The following is a 17932-nucleotide window of genomic DNA, read 5'->3' as shown; positions in this document are numbered from 1 at the left end:
CCACATACCTAACCATTAAACAATAACTTAATAGTTGTTGCGCCCTCTATAGAAAAATTATTACACTAAAATTTGAGTTTGTTATTTACAAAAACAAAGCTTAAGTTTTAAACTGTTAATTCAAGAGGACGCTTTGCTTTTTAACGTTCCATAAAACTGTATAACGATATGATTGAGCATTGGAATGAGGTTGTGCAGCTGGCACGTCTGAAGACCTTTGTGTGATAGCATACGATTGTGCTCTAGAGAAATTATTCAACCCGTTATTCAATGTTATTCTCTAACGTGTAAAAAGCAAATTCTCGCGGTTTAACTAAAATAATGTGGTTGTAATTTCTAAGGCATGCTGGAGTTGCTTATACAGTGACTAAAATCTTGTGTTTTCGTGTGACGGACTTTGTTTTTGTAATATCGTGATGGGAAAGTAGCAGCCTATGCCGAAAGCTCATCCGAAAAGTGAAATTCGAAACACACTTGTCTCGGTTGGCTACGGTTCACTCGCTATTAAATGAAGGTGCGTAAACATACAATATTCATGATCCTATATTTCCTTCCAGCAGTGCTTCATACAGATGCTAGAGCGTACGGAGAGATGCGGAGAGAGAGAGCGTACCCCGTTTGGAGCGGCGACGGTGAATGACGACGGCCTATGTCATTGCACCGTCGCATGCTCACAATTATGCTTTTCCTTGATTGAAACCTTTGCTTCCCTGCCTTGTTAGTGCTACGTCTGTGGCCAAGAGCAGCAGGAATTTTGAGTATTCTGTGAAGAGATCCATGTGCACCTTTCGCGCGAAGGCAGATGTCGGTTATGCTACCGCGCTCAAAAATTGAAGTCTTCCCGTAAATTGAATTTTTGGCACTGATCCTTCTGCTATCAACCTATGCGGAATACCCTTCATTAGCGTTTTTATGTGTTTTTGCTGATTCTTTATGCTGTGTTGTCGTGCAAGATGAGTGAACGTTCAGGAGCAGTGCTCATCAGCGCAGCGGCGTGTGCATGCGTGCACGAACACGATCCGAAAACGACGAGCATCCGAAAACATGCACGGGCAAAAGAGAAAGAAAATCCGCAGTCTTCTCGTGCAAGCCCGAGGCTTCGGGTCGTACGCGGTGTTGCCAGGAATTCAAACATCGAAGTTGACTCCCAGGCTCTGGCAAGATGGTTTACTACCGTCGGCGTAAGCTACATATTTCTTAATTTTAGGCGCAGTGGATGTGTAGAGATTAAAATACCGAGAATTTGAGTCTCCTTGTTTCGTGATTCTCAGTACTGAGCGTCGTTCAACTTTGTCGGCTGTGGGCCAGCGACCAGGGCATTGACAGGCGCAGAAGATCCAAGGAGTGCTTTATGTTTCTGACAGCTACGCTTGGTTGGTGATCGTATTGCTGATCGACTCACTGCTTATGCAGTGGGATTTGCGGTTACCTTAAATCCTTAAATTATTAGATTACCATATTTGTGCTGCCTTAACTGCACCTCCATTTCGGTAGCGAGCTCGCCGCGGTCTAAACTAACGCCTGTTGTGTTTTAACGTTTTCGATGTGAGCCCAGGGGTATCTTCAGGAATTGAAATTAGGTAAGGAAGAAGGGGGGTGGTGTCTAAATTGAGAAGTAATAATCATTTCTGTAGGTACCAATGTAAAGGAAGAAAAAAGCTCGTTGTGATTTAAGAGGATACCTTGGGAAGAGCAAGGAGGTAGGGGTGGTATATTAGGTGCAGTGTAGCCACCATAGTGCAGTGAGCCAGTTTTCTAGTTGCCTGACTTTGTGCTTCTGCAGTTAAAAATAATGATCTCATGCAACCTTATCTCCGTCTCTTCTTGCAGCTTTTGGCTGTGCCAGAGATATTGTAAACTTTAAATGCATTGTTTAACTGAATATAGAACCCATATTTTGTAGGAAAATGGTGTTACTGCAAGGCAAGACGAACAGCCAGATAGGCTTATTGGGAATGATGCATATTTGAACGTTTGAACTGTGCACCATTTGCCAAAAATATACAGCCCACAGTGTTGTTTTCTGAACCTTGCCATGTGGCACTTAATGAATTGCCACTGTGGGAGGAACTTCATGTTGAGAAGGACGCTGTCCTCACCCCTCCATGACTTGGGATTTCCATGGATATTGTACATGAGCTATTATGCCGATTAGAAGTAATACCGTTGGGCTGTATATTTTTGATGAAGGCTATATAGTGCACTAGAATAATGAGGACTCATAGGCAAGGGTACAAGTGCGGGGGCACCTACGTGAGAAAATATGCACTCGAGTACTGCATATATGTTTTCTCACCTGTGTCTTCCTGGTTCTTTAGCATGCTGCTCAGTTCTAAAGACAAAGACTATTAGAATCCAGGCACTACATTAAAAACTGTGCATTTAGTTCAGCATTCTGTTTTTGCCCACCATGGTGTATTTGTCTTCCACCTCTTATATGAGCGTCTCTCATAGCCTGTGTGGCTTTGGGACGTTAAACCCCAAAACCCAACCAAACCTCTTATATGAATACACCAGGAAGTAGGAAGTTTGCAGGCATAAAATGAATGCAGCTAGCACAAGACAGGGTTTATTGGAGATATATGGGAGAGTCCTTTGTAATGCAGTGGACATAGTGAGGCTGATATCAGCTTTGCATTTTAACCATATTAAGGCATTCATATTAGTTGTTTGACATGAATGTGTAGATAACCTGTGACCTTGAAAAGCTATGTTTTATGCTGCATTAAGCTCCCAGCTTCATAGCTTCTCCAGTTTGTGTGCTTTGAGCATATCTTTGCTGTGTCTCATTTTATTGTGGGCACTGCTGAAAGTAACTGAAGCCATGCACAAGTTTGCCAATCACACTTTTTGGACAGTGACATGGTAGATGGAAATGTGCTGTCATGTTTGGCCCTACAATAATGCCTAAATAATGCTGAACATAATTTTAAATAAGTTAATAAATACCAGTTTCAGTTCACGTAATAGCCAACATCTGCCTGGTGTTTAAAAGATTGCAATCTTCTGTCACTGTTATTGCCTCAGTAACTGTGCATCAGTTTTTTTTTTTGTTTGTTTGTTTTTCAACTCCCCTTGGTGTGCTTTTTTCCTTGAGCTTTTTAATTTGTGTCTTGTGGAAACGATAGCAGTATGGAGTGGTAACCAGTATGATAATGTCAGATTAGTAGGCAAACCAGACAGCAAAGTTTGTGTGTAAACGGCATTCTTCTTGGTGATGAAGTTTGTTAATTCACTTGTCACCATTGTAATAAATTATTTAAATACATGTGTACATGCTTGCTCTGGCCACTATGATACATTCTCACTTCAAAACAATCTGTAGTTGTTTGCTAGGAATTTGTTAATTAGGCATTTATCAGTGTTGAGATGGAGCCACTTTTTTTCCTCCTTCCACCTTTACACAAGTTTTTACTGTAAAGTGGCTTCATTAGTGATGTTATTAACTGAATTGTTTGCTTATCCTCGTGTGGCTCAATAATCTCACTCGGAGACTTAGGTAGGCATTTCTGGTTTAGAGTTCAGCATGCGTATTTGTGACAATGTTTTGTGCGGAGATGATAAAATAATGACTTGGTTTTTTGATATTGTGCAGTAAAATAAACCTATGGTGATACATTTTAACTGCTAGATGGCTGAATAGGTCCCTGCTGCGAAAAAATGTGCAATCCTTTTTTTTTTTTTTTTCCTGTGCTGAATTAAATGGGGATGAAGCTGCAAGAACATGGCACATTCTGTAGGAGGATGTATTGCCTTTGTTACCAGAACTGAAGTCACCTAAATTCTTTAATTTTCCGCCTTCTGACAATGGCTGAGTGATGCCATGCTTTGCATTCACTCTTCATTTTGATAGCTCTACCAATTCTATCCTGTCTGTGCAGATACTAGAGCGTGCAGATCGAGATGCGGAGAGAATATGCGAGTGTACCCCGTTTGGAGCGGCGACGGTGTATGACGACGGCCTATGTCATTGCACCGCCGCATGTTCACAATTATCCTTCTTCTTGATTGAAACCTTTGCTTCCCTGCCTTGTTAGTGCTACGTCTGTGGCCAAGAGCAGCAGAAATTTCTAGTGTTCTGTGAAGAGATCCATCCATGTGCACCTTTCGCGCGAGTGCAGATGTCGGTTGTTGTGCTACCGCGCTCAAAAATTGAAACTATTTCTGGCAGTCATACTTCTGCGATCTGCGATGCAGAATACCCTTCACAAGCGTTTCCATGCGTTTTGCGGATTCGTTATGCTAGTGTTGTCGCGAGAGATGAGTGGACGTTCGGGGACAATAGCAATGCTCATCGGCGCAGCGGCGCGGGCATGCGTGCACGCGTGCACAAACGCGATCCGAAAACGATGAGAATCTTTGCACGCACGGACAAAAGAGAAAGAAGATCCGCAGTCTTCTCGTGCGAGCTCGAGGCTCGGGACGCGCGTGGTATTGCCGGGAATTTGAGCATCGGCGTAGACCTCCGGGCTCTGACAAGATGGTTTACTACCGCCGGCGTAAGCTATTTATTTGTTAATTTTAGGCTATTTTAGCGCAGTGGATGTGCAGTGCTTAAAATGCACAGCATTTGACTCTTCTTGCTAAGTAATTCTCAATACTGGGCGTCGTTCAACGTTGGCACCTGTGGCCCGGCGACGAGGTCATTAACAGACGCAGATGATCCAAGGAGTGCTTCATGTTTCTGACAGCTTTGCTTAGTTTGGTTGCTGGTCGTATTGCTGACTGACTCACTGGATGTTTAGTTTGATTTCTGGGGTTTAACGTCTCAGAGCAACCCAGGCTCTGAAAGACGCAGTAGTGGAGGGCTTAGGAAATTCCGACCCCCTGCATGGTTAACGTGCACTAGTATCGAACAGCACACGGGCGCCTTACTTTTTCTTCTTTCGTCGGAAAGCTGCCGTCGCGGTCGGAATTCGATCCCGGAACCTTGGGCACAGTAGTCGAGCGCCCTAACCACGGTACCACCGCGGCGGGTCTAGCGGGGCAAAACTGGGTGCTTGTACTGTCGGAGCGATGACGTAAAGGACTATAGACACCAAATTTTGGTGGCATTTTTCTTGGTAGCGATGCGCAAGACATTCTTGTGTATGGATCACCGTGTGGTTTTCACCTACGACCAATAATCTTTAATTGCATTTTCTTCTCCCCAGTTTCGGTTTCGGTTTTAGCAGCCGCGAGTTGACTGTGACGTCACAATCCCGTGCGACATGAAAGAACGGCGACGTTGGCCTCGAGATTAGGGTGCCTCGATATAGCGGCGCTGGTATCGAGGTACCCTACTCGAGATCGAGCAGAGTCGCCACCTAGCGGTATAGCGGCGAACCCTACTCAGTGTGGATGCGTGTTCATGTCGCATGCCAGCCCGCAGTGTACAAAAGTGCTTTTTGCTTGTTTTGCGGTTACTGTGCGCTTTTGCTTACCTATCTGCCTCTTGCAAAAGAAATATGAACATATCGCGCCACGTTCCATAAAAAAAAAAAGAAAATTGTCCATATCTAGTATGTCATGCTGGAAAAGACATCAGTCTCTCTCGGTTTTTGGCTCTTCTGATTCTTTGTCAAGCGGTGTCTCAAACGAAGCGGTGCTGTCATAAGGCGCCGGGTCATAGCAAAACAGGTTGCTGCTGTCAATACAACTTAATGAAACTCTCAAAAGTCGGATATTCCCGTTACTGCTTGAAGTACCACAGCTACTGAAACGTGACCGCAGACTGCTGCATAGCAAAATCCAATTTGAACAAGCCATTCTGGCTCTCTGTATCCATAATACAGTCATATTTTTAATTTTTTGTTTATTACTATTATTTTTTTTTTTTACTCTTAAACCTCTGTCACGGTGTCTCAGTGGTGGGGTGCTCAACTGCTGATTTCGAGAGCGGAGCATTTGATCCCGGCCATTTCGAAAGGCTCTCCTCGGCTGTGGGATTTGACTTCACGTTAAACAATCCCACGTGGTCAATGACATCGAAGCCCGCCCTACATCCTCTGTCATATAGCCAATGTTCCATGGCGTGTTAAACACATATGTGCATTTATTTTCTTCTTTCTTTTTTTTTTATTTTCGTGAAGGCTTCTGCGCAGTGGTAGTGAAAACATTTCGCTTTAGAGAAATGCTCGAACGTTTGAGAAATAAATCTTCCCAGCACTTGTTACACTAAATATTACATAATACACATAGCTCAATGTACACTGGTAGCCCATTAGAATCATTAGAATCCCTTTTCGTCTGTGCTGTCTTTCGAGCAAACTCGTTTCTGACCAAGGGGAGTAAAATAGCATCATACGGGCTTTACTATCAGTGTTTAGTTTGGGAATAAATACATATTTATAGTCGCATGATAAGATGAACTCCATTTCTTTCAAGATAGTTTTATATCCGCACCTTTTTCAGAAGTAGCCTTAATATTTTGCTTTGCATAAGACTGAATCACTGCTCAACAATAATCATAATCATTGATAAAGAAATCTTCAGCCTTCAAAATTCTTTGCCAAAACGTGACAGTGACCAAGCGCAGTTGTTACGATATCTTCGCAGCTTGCACTTTAACGTTACTGAAAATAATCGCTGATAGTCCTAAATTTTATCAAGTGTGTAAAAGTTCTACCACATGGTGAAATTCATTGTCATTGAAAAAAAAAGGAATTACACTACTAATTTACCATTTATTAACATTGCACACATCAGAAATTCCTTATACTTCCATCGGTTTCGGGAAATCACTTAGTCATTTCATAGTGCAACACTACCAGATTATCTGCCGCAAGAAGCATCCGCCTTGTTCTGAGCTCGACAAACTCAATCCACTCAGCGCTCTACACGTGAGCAGTCAGCTTTCCTTTGCGGCGAGGTTTTCTGTACAGTGTGAGTGTAATCTCATTTTCGGCGAGTACTTGTGCTTGGTTGTCTAGCCAGAGCTGATGTCCACTCAGTCTATGGCAACCCACCGGGCAGTACGCTGTCAGTACTACATTTAACCTGCTTTATCCTCGAGTCAAGTACGATATAATAAACCAGGTTGCCTCGACTCATCCCAAAGTACTGCAGGTCAGAGCATCGCTGTGGGCTTGGCTCTAAATTTGGCTGTCTCGCTCATATAAGACACGCACACAGTGTTGGAAAGGCGATGTGTCATGTTCAGACCCAAGTATCAGGCCCGTGAGCGCCGTACAACGCAAAAAGCGTGCAAAGCGATGCTAGTAAATCTAAAAGATGAGTGGTTGCGTGCCTTGTTTTTCTGAAATCTGCCTTTTTTTTTTCTTTTTTGATGCATTGGCGAAATCCGTGGATTTTTAACTACAGTATTGGAAAACAGTAAATCGCTAATGCATTGCATAAGGCACGTTTTCATCGTCACAAACCCTCCGTAAACTTGGAAGCATACATGCGCCGCGTGCTTTTCTGCAAGCGCCGCCGGCTGCCGATTCATACTATCGGAGTGACGGTGGTGCCACCTCTAGGTCGATCTCGCGGCGAATACCAGCTCTTGTTGTGATTCCTGCTCTTAAGGCAGGTTGGCTTTAGCATTATAGTGAATTCAAACGACACAAGAACAAATATATTGCTGTTTTTTTTTTCTTTTTTTTTTTTTCATCCCGTACGGGTCCTAGTTCACGAGCGACCGCTAAGTAATTTTTAATTGAATTTTCTTCTCACCAGTTTCGATTTCGATTTCAGCAGCCGGGAGTTGACAGTGACTGACAACCTAGTCTTGATGCTTGGCATGAAAAACAGTGATATAACCGCTGATTCTTGACTTGTAGTGATTCCTGTTCTTGAAGCAGGCTGGCTCTATCATTGTAGTAAATTTAAACGAGACAGGAATGATTTTATCGCTGTATCTGCATCCCTCACATGACCTAGACTTGACTGTGGCGTCACAGCCGTTGATCGGCCGTTGAAACCGAAATCGAAACAAGTGAAAAAAGAAATTCCATTAGAAACTACTGGGCAGTCGTAGACAAATATGATGTGGTGATCTATGTACAGTATTGTCTTAGGCATCATTACAAAGGATAAAACGCGAACCGAAAAAGTAGGTGTCTATACTCCTTTAACCACACCTCCACTTCAGCGTCACTTCAATCAGTGACGAGGGGTGAGAAATTAAAAAATAGAATCAATTCCAGATGGAATCTTTATACGTACCGAAACCGATGTTAGGTGGTGCACTGCGGGTAGACATGTCACATTTTTATTCCCAAGGTACTGCTTGTTTCTTGCTCTTCTTGTGCTTTGATGTGTTTTACCGCTTTCTAAATCGAGAGCCACTTTGCCTAATAGTCAAGCTGTAATGCATGTAATAGGTAACATTTATGTTTTGATTGCCTTCAACAAAGTGTGCACTTTGCTTGCAGCTCATCAAGCCAGAAGAAGGAGGGGATCATATCATTGTAAGTCATATGTTCCCATGCTCTACACTTTGTGCAAATTTTTGCTTATTGAATTTCTGTCCATTGGTTCATTACATGGCTAATTGATGCAGTGTTGAATAGACGTTTACGTTGCAGAAACGTCCCAGGCTTTTAAATGCAAATGAATAATCTCCATAGGCATTTTTCAAAATTTTCATTTCTTCAAAAAACTAAAATTGATTTTTCAGAGTCAGCAGCCATTGGTAAATGCAATTTGCTCTTAATTCAGTATATAAGCCACAAGGCAAGCCTTTTATGTGGTTTAAAGTTAATTTTCAGCTTCTGTAGATAGCAGTGTGCTTTCAGTGGACAGTGTGGCTGTACGTCTTCTCCTGTTTCTTGGTATATTATGTTCATCCTCCAGGTCCCTTTATCCTTAGCTGCATGTCAAGCTCAAATGTTACTGTACATATGGATTAAACTTCATGCCATAGGCCATTTGTAACATAACTGAAAAGATCTATCATGTATTCAGTGTTTAATTATTTTCATAAATAACCTCTACAACAAATGTTTTCTAGATGCCAGTAATTACTTCATATATACTGATAATGCAGTAAACTGCCTGGTGGCAGAGCCACCACATTGTATGTTCCACCTAGTCCCCTTAGTCTTCTATGCTACATTTGGCCTACACGCAATATTTTTTTTCACTTGAAATTAATTTTAAAGTGGATAAAAGGTGTCAAAATGTGGTGGATAAAAGGTTGCAGTCCTCCTCCATCTAAGTTTGAAATGTTACACAGGCAAAATTGTGCCAAGCCCCCTCTTATTTCTAGTAGAAAATGTCCGATAAACACATGGCTTGAATGAAACCACCCTTCCAAGAGGCACCGATAAACCTGCCCTATCGTTCCATGGCTTCAACTAGAGCAGTTTCTACAGGCGGCCTTGTGTGTGCGAGGTTATAAAATAGCCACCAGCTGGTGTTTGCTTCATGCTTTCTGTATGACAGTGTTGAGGTTTATTTTGGTCTTTTCTGAGATGTTAGAAATACAGCTACCACTTGCAGGTGTCTATTTAGCCATTTGACACATGAAAAAATTCTTTCTAGATATTGTCTAATAAGGTGTCAATTGTTGGTTACTTGCATCATATATATTGGTCGAAACTCTGTTCTCTGTTTCAGTTTCCTGATTTCATTGTTGTATATCTGTTTTGGTTATTATTTTTTTTTGAGAAAATAAACATTCATTGCAGCTAATAGAGAGAAGTCCAAAAGAATGGTACAGCCATCAATTAAACTCAACGTCCAGATATATTATTTGGAGTTGCTCGTTAAGCATGGCTGCAAACTTATGGCGATTTCCAGTGGTCGATCGGAGCTAGCTGGGCGCCCGAGCCAACCTAAAGCGCTACAGAACGAATCAGCCTTGGTCGACCAGCGGAACGTGTAGAGCACGCGGCGGAAGTAAAGCTGAGCTGGTTTCGAAAGTTGTAGCCGCATCCCAGCGCCAAAATGTTTGCGGTTGATAAATAGGCAGGAGTGCGGCCCTCATTTTTTAACGCTGCAGACGTTTTTCGATAGACGCACTTCGACATATTCGCGCAAAAAACGGTGATTCCCAGTGTCCTCTGCCGATGTCGCTCAAACGGTCAAAAACAGCCAAAAGAATCCAGCAGCATCCGGAAGTGACCGCATCAGCGACTAGGACTTCCGGCAAGATCAGACTTCGGTCGGCGGATCGAGCTGGAGCGTCCCGAGCTGCCCCAAACGACTAACGGAATATGCGCAACCTATCTTGGTTGACCAGTGGAATTCGAAATCGTCGTCCCGGAGCAAGAAAACGTGCTCCGTAGCGACCAGTGGAAATCGTCATTAGTAGTTTGTTAGAACGAGAAGCTTTTTTTTCAGGCTAGAATGGATAAGGGCAATTTTAATGCAAGAGATAGGCTGTGCTGCAGCATGGAAAATTGTAGGGATCTCAGATGCAGCAAACCCTTTGCAGCGAACCAGCTATTGCCATTCTAAATGTTTTTTACTAAATAGCTGCAGGTAATACTGCAATGGTGTTCTTCATGCTTTATCAAGGATTACAACTCTTTGACAAATTAAAACTAGTTGTAAATATCATTCGGTGGTACCATGTATTGATGTATTGCTCATTTAGACAGAGTTCCTCATAATTTTCTTCATTTATGGGATATAATGCAACAGCATCTAAGGCCTCATGAGCAGAAAATCTTCCATCGGCATTGTAGCCGGCATGAGTGAAAAATCACAAGCATGCCTCTGGCAGGTAAGTGGTGATTGGCAGGCGACGTTGCTGGGTGGAGTGATGTCATGTGTTGGCAACAGCTGCCAGCTCTGGTAGCTCCTGTGAGACTGGAATCAAACGCTCCTGGACCCTTGGATCCCAATTCAGGTGCACTAATCTTAGGCCATGCAGGCATGTTTGTATAGCTTAGTTAACTCTTTCGGGGCCGGGAAAAAGCAGGTGATTTTGAGGGATCTTGGAAATAATGTTTTATATATATGCAAACTTTAACCAACTTTGGCGTAAGATATATCAAATTTAAGCTGTATAAATGTTCTTCCATACACTTGAATGATATTTACTTTACACAACATGAAAAAAAAAAAAAAATCTTCCAGGTCTCAATCTTGGGGGAAAATTTACAAAATGTGGAAAAATCAAATCAATTCTTTATTAACATCATTGATGCTGGAGGGCACTGTCAGGAAGTCAGATAGTGGCTTGACGGATATTAGGCAATGGTAACATGTACACTTCGATGCATTGCTATTTGTCAGTGAAAAGGAAATGAAAAACGGGAGCATAATAAAGTAGTACACACTTCACGAGTTTACAGTTATACAAGGAAAACTTTAGAAGTGCAGAGTGCATATCTTAGAAGTGCATATGTAGGCATCCCCTATAAAAACTCACAAACATGCATACAAAACCACCACGATACATTTTTTTACAAAGGAGCAAAGTACAAACATTAATGAGAATTAAGTGAAGCTTTCTATTAAGCTGTATGCCGCATTAGGTCAGTGTGATGGATATTATTTAGCATGTTGGTAATTTGATACCAAAGCATCTTTTTGCCATAAGGTATAAGTATAAGGTATGCACCATGATTAATTCATTCTAGTTGTGTGAGGGTTGTTTCTTGTCAGTTTTATCAATGTACTATTAAGAAAATTGTTCCTTTTCTTGCAGTAGGTGTGATAATGATGCAATATTTTATGATATACTTTCATGACTGGCATAATTTTGAGCTTACAGAATATAGGTTTGATATGTGTGTTACATGTACATCGGTAATGGTACGAGCTGCTTCCTTTTGTAATTTTTGCAATTTAGCTATGTTTGTAAATGTGGTGCAGCCCCATACGAAGTGACTAAGGTGGGAAAAGAATAGTAAGTTACAAATTTGTTTCTTTACCGCGATGGGCAATAAATAGCAAACATTAGATAGCATTCCAATGGTCCTAGAAGGTTTACAACAAACATTATTGACATGAAGATCCCAAGACTTATTTTTCGAGGCTTTTTATTGATGTAATGATCTACTAGGACATGCAGGGCATTGGGTTGTGCTTAAGCTATCAAACCACTCGGCATACTTTTATAATTCACTAATAGGCCTGCTTGATGTTCTGTGCATTTTTACAAATGAGGATGTGGAATTCAGTGGTTACCATTTTAGCAGTAAAAGGTGAAGTTGAAAATTTGTTCACATTTCTAGGCTTTCCCATTAATCAAGGGCCTCACAATAGTTCTGGAAGCAATTCTCAGTTACGTAAATTTTCTTAATCATTGAGAAGGCTGAAGTACAGATATGTACCACATTTCAGGCCTTTTTTATAAAGCTATTGGTACCAAGGGTTAGTTCTTTTTTCTGCAAAACTAGAGTTCAAAATGGCTTGAAAGTGATGTCACCCAATTTCTAGAGCCATTATAAGTACAATTCTAAGATTTGTATATTTGAGACATGCATATAGCTTATGACCTATAGAGTGTTAAAGGTGGATCTCAAGTGTCCCTCAAATATTGCTAATTACTGTAGTGAAGGAGGTGTCTTGACTATTAATGTTTGGCTTTCATTAATTTTTATATTCATATGTTTGAGCTTTTTGTTGATTTGCATGCTTTCTTAATTCTCATCACTACAGATTCACTCATGTCGAGGACAGCTCCCAGGGACAGGGATAGAGAAAGGCAGCAGCAGCAGCAACAAGATGTTAACCCTGTGCGAAGGACACACACCATCATGTGCCCTGAGGATGCTGCTGCAGGCAAGAAATCTACTTGGCCAGAGCTGGAGATAACAGGTAATGCAGCTTTGAGCATCGAGTAGCTATTTTCTTATCCTTCACATGGATTAGAAAATGGTGGCATGCATGTGCCCATAGTGTGCTCCTCAGCTCCATGCAATTTCCTGCTCAAAAAGCTGCCTAGAGGATAATAGCTGTCTTGGCTTCAAATATATTGGGTCGATAGATCTATTAGGTGCTGCTTAGTACCCGGTCTAGTTAATTGTTTAATGGGGCGACTTGCTGCTTTGTCCGTTTTTTCTTAGCCAATGCAGGTCTTACATTGCCATGCAGTGTTTCACTTGGGCTTATTCCTTTATGCCTCTGTATATCGTGTAATCATAATAATTTCAGTTAAGAGAAAGAACAAAAATGAGATGCATGTTTATTTCTCTGCTGCTGTTGAGACATTTCGGTGAGAACTTGGCAAATTTTTGTTGATGACTTGAAGATGTCCATGCTTTAATGGTCATTTAAGAAAGACTGGTATTTCTTGATCGATGCCTGAAAGCTTAACAGGAAATTTTTGTTATTGCTTTCAACACCATTGCTGGTGCTAGTAATCAGTCTCTTGGCAGTTGTTTCAAGTTGAAATTTTTTTAAAAATGCATATGCTGCTAGAAAATAAGGAAAAATGGTTAGCCTTATAGCATCAGTAAAACTTGCATAGCTGTCAGACTTGCTGAAAATCAAGGATGAGAGAAAAATATTTGTAGTTTAAGGTTCACTGAAATATGATGACCTTGAAAACTCCCCGGGGCTGTTCTTTAAAGGGGCACTGAAAGGGTGTCCACCGAGGATAAGGAAAAACAACGATACTGAAAGGTGGCGTCTCTCATAGCCTGAGTCGCATTAGGACGTTAAACCCCACGAATCGATACTGAAAGGTATTTGATCACATATTATCTTCCCATAAAGATTTTCTTTCTAGCATAGGTAGTACCAGAGGTATTGCTGATCAAAAACACTCCTTGTTTTCCCCTCTCGACTCGTACACTGGGTCGAACTAGAAAAACAGAAGACTGATACCTCATTCCACCTACGAATGCGGCGCAAAGCCAATTCGTCTCGGATGTGAATTTTTCCTGCCTGCTCTTTTTCCCACCACCACTTTGCAGTCTGTGGGTGAGGGGAAGGGGGCTAGACACACCACTGTGTCCTGCCCAGCGTGCACTCTGCATTCTTTTCCACGGTTTTTGGCCAGTCAGTAACAGCCTCTTTCCAACTAGACAGGCAATACTGTTAAAATGTTTAGTTTTGAAGCTGATCAGTATGTGTGAGATAATAGAAACACTAAGCGATTAGTTAGTGATCAAGTGAATAGCAAAGAACATGTACACAAAAGAAGACCCGCGCGGAGTACCGCAGACAGGAGCAATTAACACTGTCGCATCATACCGTTAAAGGCAAAGCTTAAATGTCCAATTTTTTTTTTTCACTCCACATGTACCTATAACAACTAGCATTAACAATGTGCACTATTTAAAATTAAACATGTTGCTCTTTCCTATGAGCTAAAACTTCAGAAAAGACCACAGCAGTAGTGCAGACAGTACTAAAAATGCCCATTAACCGCCACAGGTGTGGAACTCTGCCTTAGGAGACCAACAGGGTTAGATCATTTGCTGTTTTTCTCATGTACCTCCTTTGCTAAAACATTCCAAGCGATCATGTCTATGGTTGAAGCTGAGACATTCTATAATATTATTTTGTAGTTACTACAACATGCATTCAGTGTAAGCATTAAATGTCAACGAAGGGTAATGTCTCATTGTCAGTCAGCTAGCTTGACGCAACCTTGTTGCATGAATATTCATGTTCACCCTTGTATTGCTGTAGGCTGTAGGTGCATGTTGCTTTGTAATCTGCAGGTGGTACTTGCTGGTTGCTATAGAGGCGCTTTGTAAGCCAGATGTTTGGTTGCAGGGATAATCCGTAACCTGAGCCCTGCCCTGTGGTCGCTGTCCCACTTACGCTGCCTGTACCTGAATGACAATTCCCTGCAACATATACCGCCAGGCATTGGCCAGCTTGTCTGTCTTACCCACCTGGATCTGAGCTGCAACAAGCTGCGCTCTCTGCCGGCAGAACTTGGTGATCTGGTGACACTGCGCCAGCTGTATTTGAACCACAACCATCTGCGAGTGCTCCCCTACGAGCTGGGAAGACTTTTCCGCCTGCGCACTCTTGGTGAGCTAACGCACCTGCTGGGACGAGGAGTAATTCATCTTGCCATCCAGCTTATTTGCTCACAGATAAAAGGCATAAGCTGGCCACTGCATTCTCGGAATGCTGTTCCCAAACATGACACAACTTCTGACGAGTCATTAGGAATCCTTTTGGCAGTTGCTCTGCAGTTCTGTGCTCGACTTCATGTGCATTACACATGGTTAACTGCAAGTGGTCTTCTTTTGCCACATCATGCTTTGTTGTGATAGTCTCATGTTTAAGAAGGGACGAGGCTTTGAAATCACAAAAAAAAGAATTCCTGAAGTTTTATTTAAAATTAGTTCTGAAGTAGTCTATACGAATTGCTTCGTGAAGTGTGCTTTCTGTGCATATTGGAGAAATACCTGGATAATTGGCCTTTTTTTTTTTTCTGTTCTGGTTTTCACACTAGAAGCTTGTCTTCTGGAACAAATGTCATAGGATTGTTTTATCTGTTTCGACCCGTCTGTTTTGTTGCACTCCTGGAACTGTGCCACAGGTCAATAATTCTTTGCTTTTCAATCGTATGGTTTTACTAATATCTTGTATAAAATTATATTTTAAATGTAGGCAAGTCTGTGGTAATTACATTGCAAAAAATTAAAACTGAAAATTTGTGCTTTGCAAAAAAGAAAAAACAAAATCTAAGAATGCCTTGACTTGTAGCACACATAGAAATAACGCAATACTTTACCAACCGTCTGCCACATTTTATAAACTCTGCAGGGTTTTTGTAATAATCAAGGAAGAAACGAATTGTGGGAAAAAAATTGTTCAAGATACAAATTTTTTGAGAGTAATTATAATATTGCTTCCTATATGCTAAAATAGTTATCTGCATAAAGCTACGAAGAAATAAAATTTGCTTTGAGCTGCATTGTTCCTTACAGGGTACAAATGCGGCTATAAGTAAAATATATATATATATATATATATATATATATATATATATATATATATATACAGTTGAACCCGGATATATCGAATTCGAAGGGGATCGCGAAATAGTTCGATATATCAATAATTCGGTATGCAGAAATCGGCTTGGGACGGCACTTACGATGCGAAAAAACGATACCGTATTTCTCGCATAATCAACTCACTCGCATAATGAACCCACCCTCCACTTTAGCAACCGAGATTTTGGGAAAAACAAAAAAAAAAAGCGTTAACGCCAGCTCGCTCACATGCAAGCGATTAAACGATCTCAGCGACGAGCGGCAGCGACAGAGCAAAAAATGTTCAACTTGTTGGAACTACGTCCCTCTCTGCCGTTTGAGCCACCGCGGCAGCTCAAAACAGGGTTTCTGTGTCGCCGCGGCAGAAATCGCCAGCGTCTTCGCTTGCATGTTGCACTCCGTTTCGGTCGTCTCATCCACAGCTAATTTCTTGGCAGCGTGCCAAGATGCTGCGCAGCGATAACGTCTTGGCGTGTTTATCTTTTGATAACTCCTTGGGCGGCGGGAAGCGAACTTGGCAGATTGCCCTTGATGGCTTGATTGCACAAGCCTGGGTCGATTTATCATGCCGCGCTTGGGGCGGGCGTAGTCCACTGCCACAAAATCATTGGAAAGCGTGATAAAGTAGCTGCAAATGCTGATTGAAGCGAAAAATGCTAAAAGCCGGTGTTATGATCGCAGCTGACCGCGTGCTTCCATTGATTCATACATGCAAAGATAAACGACTCCCGCAAAAAAAAAAAAATGCCGCTTCGTAACGCCTTATCTTACGCTACACCGCGCTTACAGCATAACGATAAAAATAAACGACTTTCGCAAAAAAAAAAAAGTTCTGCCGCTTGACTTCCGCAGGCGCCATAGCCACGTCAGCCGCCGCGCGCAGAGGGTTCGCAACACATGCTGGAGAAAGCGTCCGATGTTCTGTCTGAAAACGGGCTGAGCTTGCTTGGCGCATGCGTAGCACGTGCTACTGCGAACGAAGGCCGGGAAAGAGGAAGGGGAGCTCAGCAAAAGAATGGGCACTTCACTCTGTCGCGTTTTTCCCCTCTCGTTCCCACCGGTTCTCTCTAGTTCATTCACGCACATGGCTTGCAAACGTCACGTGCTGGCGCGCGAGAAACAACAACCGCAAATGCGCGCGCTTTTAGGGAATGGGCGCGGCGCTGCCCTAGCCCAAATGTCCCCTCTCATTACTTCCGCGCGTGGCTTGAAAACGTCACGCGGCAAACGGCCAAGGGTGATGCGATCGTCTTTGGTGAAGGCACACTTTCCAGTGCGTGGTGTGGAGTTCGATATATCGAACGACCGATGAAATTGAGTTCGATATATGACGCGGCTTTCCTATACTTTTGCATGGGATTTTTAAGGGATATCCCTTGAGTTCGATATAGCCAAAATTCGATATATCCGGGTTCGATATATCCGGGTTCGACTGTATTATTCTTTGGTTTACACAAAATTCTTGAGTTTATTGAAAATAAAGGGATTTCTGTTAGAGACCTTATTAAAGAACCTAACGGCTATATCTCAAGAACGTTTTTTCTATGGCACATTTCTTCCTTAATTCTTGGGGAAAGCTTGTGACTTGAATAAACATGGCAGAAGTATGGTTGCACATTCATTGCATTTCTCCAGCATATTAGTACAGGTGAAGACATTTGTAGATTTTTTTTCCTGCAAAACAGATTTGCAGTTTTCAATATTTGCAATGTGATTACCGTAGACATGTTCAGACTGGGAAGAAAATTTTGTACCGGAAATTTAAAACGGTTTGGTTTATGGGGTTTAATTTCCTAAAGCGACTCAGACTGTGAGAGACACAAATTTAGAATGAGCTAATTTGAAGAACAAAGAATGTCTTGACCCACAGTATGGTTTTATGGGTGCAACAAAGCAAACACGCTCAAAACAGGTAAGTGTTATGAAATCTGTTTCACAGGCTAATCATGTGATGAGAAATTGAACGAAGGAAAATTGTTAAAAAAAAAATAGCGTTTGCATGATATGTAATGCCAACACAAAACTTTCTTAAAGCAGATCCTGGTGAATTTCAGCAATGAAATGTTGGTACACCATAAAAAATG

At 41.9% G+C, this 17932-nt stretch overlaps 1 protein-coding gene across 2 annotated transcripts in view; it reads left to right on the top strand.

The window, feature by feature from the left end:
* Positions 1–210: 210 nt before the first annotated feature.
* twin (CCR4-NOT transcription complex subunit 6-like twin) overlaps positions 211–17932 on the top strand; it is a 144728-nt gene continuing 127006 nt past the window's right edge. For both annotated transcript variants that reach the window (XM_084589667.1, XM_084589669.1), the window contains exons 1-4: positions 211–514; positions 8358–8393; positions 12541–12699; positions 14608–14871. In XM_084589667.1, the coding sequence (XP_084445793.1) occupies positions 12549–12699; positions 14608–14871 (415 nt within the window). In that variant the 5' untranslated portion in view covers positions 211–514; positions 8358–8393; positions 12541–12548. The remainder of the gene's footprint in view (positions 515–8357; positions 8394–12540; positions 12700–14607; positions 14872–17932) is intronic.

The sequence above is a fragment of the Amblyomma maculatum genome, chromosome 1, assembly GCF_055883805.1.
Source record: "Amblyomma maculatum isolate TAMU_Amacu chromosome 1, ASM5588380v1, whole genome shotgun sequence".
NCBI classification, from domain to species: Eukaryota; Metazoa; Arthropoda; class Arachnida; order Ixodida; family Ixodidae; genus Amblyomma; species Amblyomma maculatum.
This window is presented reverse-complemented; position numbering and strand designations above follow the sequence as displayed.